We start from the raw sequence: 5,461 nt of genomic DNA on the forward strand, positions 1-5,461 counted from the left end.
TGGTTAGTAAAATGCTAATTGAACTGGAGGCTTTGCAGATAAATGGCTGTGCTGCTCCTAATGACCAGGATAAAACGGAACGTCCCCAGCACTCTGACCTCAAGAAAGCGGTGATCGTGCCTTAATGAGTTACCAGCTTCTGCATTTAATGCATTAGCTGCTCCCTGCAGCCTGGAGCAGGCACTGGCGGCTTTCCCACGGTTGGTCATGTGAACTGACAGACAATAAGGCTGTGTGCCGGGGGCTCTGTGACCGGTATTCTGGGATTTATAGGAAGGGACTCAACATTCAGCACAATCTCCAGAAAAGTATTCACATCTGAATATGGCTTCAATGCTGTGGTAGCAAGAGAGTAAAGAGACCCTGTCAGACTACTTACCCTACCAAACTGCCCATAAGGTCATCTGGACATTTTTTTCATTTTAATCATATTTACATCAGACATCAAAAAGCCTGGAAGCTGCTGGCATCTTCAATGTGATGTCTGTGGACCCAGCAGTTACTCAACATTACAAAGCAAGAGTGTGCAATTCCTATCCTAGAGGGCCACATACAGGCCGTGATTTCTCATGCCATGCGTGCTAAATTTTGCATTCAGAGATCCTAAAATCATGTGGATCCAGACCCTCAAAGAATGGAGAGAGACAGCCCAATTCTATGAAATTCCCTTCCCTCATTCTGCATTTATTGAGTCAGATCAAAAACTATGATGGAATGCTGTAGCCCTGCACAGATAAGTACCCAACACTGTTTGGTCTATGGGCGACCTGGCACCAGTATGTAAATATTTGCTGAACTGTAAACAAACAGCTCTGGGGATTCTGTTCATATGAGACTGAGGTACCTGGTGACGCCAATACAAGGATGTCTGTGCTGAGGTGTTTACATGGGAAGAGATACAAGAGAGAAGGTCATGACGCTGTCAACACATACAAACCTCCCGACTGGTGTACAATGAGATTTTAGGTCTGTTTGCGTTTTTGATGGGGGAATGTTGTACAATGTCTGAACAAAAGAAGCCTGTAGGGGCAGCGTCACGGCGCCGGGGGAGCCCAGCGGGAGGGCAGCGTCACGGCGCCGGGGGAGCCCAGCGGGAGGGCAGCNNCAGCCTCACGGACCCGGGGGAGCCCAGCGGGAGGGCAGCCTCACGGACCCGGGGGAGCCCAGCGGGAGGGCAGCCTCACGGACCCGGGGGAGCCCGGGGGGAGGGCAGCCTCACGGACCCGGGGGAGCCCGGGGGGAGGGCAGCCTCACGGCGCCGGGGGAGCCTGGGGGGAGGGCAGCCTCGCGGCGCCGGGAGAGCCTAGGGGGAGGGCAGCGTTGCGATCCGGGGGAGCCTAGCGGGAGGGCAACGTCACGGACCTGGGGAACATAGCGGCACATGTTGTGACCTGGGGGAGCCTGCCTCAAATAAGTAATTTTCTCTGCAGAAGGCTGTAGTCAGATTCACACATTAGAACTCCGAATGGCTTTTAATAAACACACATTCATTTTCTGGCACTCAATCTGTACTGGTTGCTGACAGTTGCTGATCACTTACCTGCTCTCCCTTTGCTTTGGGCACCACCCTCTTATCCTCCATGTCACACTTGTTTCCTAGCAGCATCCGCTCCACATCTTCATTGGCATGCTGTAGGAAAGGACAGGAAAGGGTTAATGTTGACTCATTCCTGCAGTAAACAATTGGAGTCTCATTACATGCAGCAAGACAAGCAATCAGCAAGGGGGGAAAAAAATCAGCCTTGTATGGATTAATCTTCAACTTTGTTTTTTCTTTTGGTAATACATGAGAATATTCATCAACAAATGTAAATAAAATGAACATATTTTTGTACACACACACAGGGGTGACCATTGCTGAATGTCTGCAGAGTAACAAAGCAATGCGTTTCTTTTTGCCGCATGACATGCAGACATTCCATGGAGGACGAAGCTATAAATCTATACATAAAATACAAAATTATAAAAGTAAATTATTCCATAGTTTAGTAATCTGTCATCTCCAATACACATGAGGGTTTATGTTATATGGGTAGTTATAGAGCGACAGCCTTACAGCTTCATGGCTCAAAGTCACAGCAGCCACTTCATGCAGCAAGCGGCATTTATGGAGGATGGCGGATGAACGCTAGCTGCAGGGAGCGCACTAGGAGGGAAAACCAGCAGCTTGATTCTCAGGGCAACATTATATGGGGAAACCTTTAGCCTTTCCCCATGTTAATTCTGCATGCACCACCAGTCTAAAGATTGCCATGACCCACGTACACCCCTTCATTGTTATACTCTGATAGCAGTGGGCTCTTTCTACATAAAATTAGTAATAAACACCATTTATATAGCGCTAACATTATGCAGCGCTGTACATTAAATAGGGGTTGCAAATGACAGACAGATACAGACAGTGAGGAGGAGGGGACCCTGCCCTGAAGAGCTTACAATCTAGAGGTGGGGGAAATATCACACAATAGGAATACATATGTAGTGGTGGGTGAGTAGTGAGGGTTAAGGTGACCGAAAAAGACAGGTGAGGTTGAAGCGTTTGGTTTTCAGGGCCCTTTTAAATAAGCAGAAAGTAGAAGCAAGCTGAATAGGACGAGGAAGACCATTCCAGAAAGTCGGGGCAGCTCTAGAGAAGTCATGGAGCCGTGCGTGTGATGAGGTTATGAGTGAGGAAGTCGTTAGTAGGTCATTGGAGGAGCGAAGAGAGCAGCTGGGGGGAGTATTTTTTTGGGACAAGAACTGTGGAGAGATTTGAAGGCAAAGCACAGGAGCTTGAATTTGATTCTAAGCTGCAATGGAAGCCAATGAAGAGAACTACAAAGAGGCAGCAGAAGAGGAGTGGTGGGAAGGATGGATAAGTCCTACCCTGAACAATATAACTAACAATTAAATGTTATGATCTCTATCTTTTCTTTTCCAGATCTCAGTCTGAGGATCTGTGGGATGTGCTGGATAAACAGGTCCACTCCATGACGGCACCTAAACCCAGAATCTGCTGCCGGATACCACAGGACACCTATGAGGGTCTTGTGGGGTCCATGGCTGGAGGGCTCGCAGCGGGGAATATAGACCTACAAATTAGGCAGGTGGTTTTATCATGGAACATCATAGTATAAAAAGCTGCACCTCTGAATGAAAGTCTGAAACACTTTGCTGTGATCTGCGCAGATCACCATCATTGCATGCTGTGTCACCGGTCTGGCTGTTGGAAGTTATTTTGGGCTGCTGCAATAAACCTGATACGGAACTAATGATGTCAGTCTCGGGTGTCTGAGTTGGAAGGAAAAATCGCAGGGAAGGAGCCTGACCAGAGGAGACAGAAATGAGTCAGCTCAGGCCAGGCTCTGGGAAGACATTTTTACTAAACCATTGTGGTGTTTTTAATTAATATTAAAGAGAGACTCCACTGTATTTCTTTTACAATTATGGAATTGTAATGTGTTCTCCCAGACTTCTCCTTTTCCAGAGATCTCTGCTGTGCGATCTGCTTTGTGCCACACAATCAAACTCTTCAGTTAGGTTCAGATCCCCATCGATTGCATTCTACAATCAGCATTCATCCCTATGGATTGTATAGTGAAGGTGCAGAGCTGACCATGAAGATTTTACAGAGGCTGTGTGGTGCTCGGTAGGATGCACAGCAAAGATCTTTTAGTTATTGGGACAAGTAAGAGTGCAACTAAGACCTTAAAAAATGAGCAGACCGGTTCCTTATTGCAGAAGGGACAACATGGTGGCTGAGTGGTTAGCACTCTGGCCTTTGCAGCACTGGGTCCAAGGTTAGAATCTCGGCCAGGACATTTATCTGCATGGAGTTTGCAAGCTCGCCCAGTGTCTTAGTGGGTTTCCTCAGGTCTCCTCCCACATTCCTAAAAACATGCAGTTAGGTTAATTGGCTTCCTCCCAAAATTGACCTGCGACTATAATGACGACATATGACTATGGTAGGACATTAGATTGTGAGCCCTTCTGGTGGACAGTTAAGGACATGACTACAGACTTTGTACAGCGCTGGGTAATATGTCGGCACTATATAAATACTCTGTAATAAAGTGACAGGGGATTTCTGCAATAAAACTAACCACCCTGTCGGCAACCCTTGCCGAAATGATCACCGAGCTGTGCATGTGCAGTTCACTGCAGGATACTGCTGGCTGGTGAGAATGAATGAACCCGGTGTACGCATGTGCAGGAACTACATCCAGGGTTCTCCCCAGACCCTTTTAGCTGGGCGCACCACCCGGCACTTTTCAGCACCCACCCGGCTGTTTTTGGGTGGTTACTAAAAAGTTTGGTTACAATACAGGGTATTACAACCCACCTAAAATTTCTTCCCACCCAGCTTAAAAAATTTCTGGGTTGGGCACGGACATCATTCTATTTTGGCCAATCAAGATGGCTAAATATCTGGAAAAAGGTGAAGATGGTGGGTGCCCGCGACAAAGCAAGGGAAGGTAGGTGTAAAAAAGACCAGGCGGTTGCAAAATACTAAAGCCGTAAACGTGAATTTATCGCGCACCAATCAGGTTCAACTGTAAAAAAAAAAAATTACCCTTAACGCTCCATTCCTTTCAATGGCTTAAGGTCCTTCTAAAAGCTTCTCCCAAGAGTATTGGACAAGCAAGCAGATGTGATTGTGTTATAATCTGAATATTGGAGGATGTGTGTAGATCAGCTTTGTCCTGGAGCAATCAGACAGATAAGATGTATTGCAGAAGGAACATCGCCTGTCCCTTCCTGCAATAATGACCGGCCTGATCATGGAAACTTAAAGTGGAACTAAAGTTCCACCCTTTTAAATATACAGTCCTGCACAATGGTTGCAATTTGCTGCTCTCCACTTTGTATAAGGGGATTGACAACGTTCTCTGTGGTCTCCAATGACATGAAACCCTCACAAGTCTTTTGGTAGCCATGTGATCAGGGGCTCAGAAGTGAGAAGCTCCCTCTGCCCATTCATAAGAGATGCTTTCCATTATTTACTAACTGCTGGCATGTAACCTTCTGGTTCGTGAGAAGAGGGAATTTTAATGTCCGCTTGCTAGTTAAAGGATGCTAACATGTGAAGAGCAGCGTGTTTTGTCACGGCTGTGGAAGGCTTACTAGACCGGTGAGAGGAATGTTTAATAATGCTTCCTTGTATTCACAGCCTGAGACTCTTCCACTGCCCCCTGCTGCTCTAATGACTTCAGCTACCCAGCGTTAGAAAGCTGTAATACGCTGAATCGAAAGATCCGATTGGCCGTCTCCGGGGATGAATCACGTGGTGGAAACGAGCCAGAACTCATGGAATTCTCCACTCAATGAATCATTTCATGTAACAAAGCTATGTGAACAATTACAAGCATGATTTTTCTACTAAAATCCAGGGGTGTAGTAGGGAAAGGCAGAGGAATGGACGTCATCATAAAAGCTGCAAGAACGGATCTAGGCCAATATGAGAAAAACCAGGAGGCCGGGA

General features: G+C 46.7%; 1 protein-coding gene across 1 annotated transcript in view; it reads right to left on the reverse strand.

Annotated features, from left to right (window-relative positions):
* RAB10 (RAB10, member RAS oncogene family) overlaps positions 1–5,461 on the reverse strand; it is a gene marked incomplete in the record, with an annotated part of 44,278 nt that overhangs the window by 4,257 nt on the left and 34,560 nt on the right. Inside the window, 1 exon segment of the mRNA XM_072407281.1 lies at positions 1,541–1,630. Coding sequence (XP_072263382.1) covers positions 1,541–1,630 — 90 coding nt within the window.

This window comes from Pyxicephalus adspersus, chromosome 4 (genome assembly GCF_032062135.1).
Source record: "Pyxicephalus adspersus chromosome 4, UCB_Pads_2.0, whole genome shotgun sequence".
Lineage (NCBI taxonomy): Eukaryota > Metazoa > Chordata > Amphibia > Anura > Pyxicephalidae > Pyxicephalus > Pyxicephalus adspersus.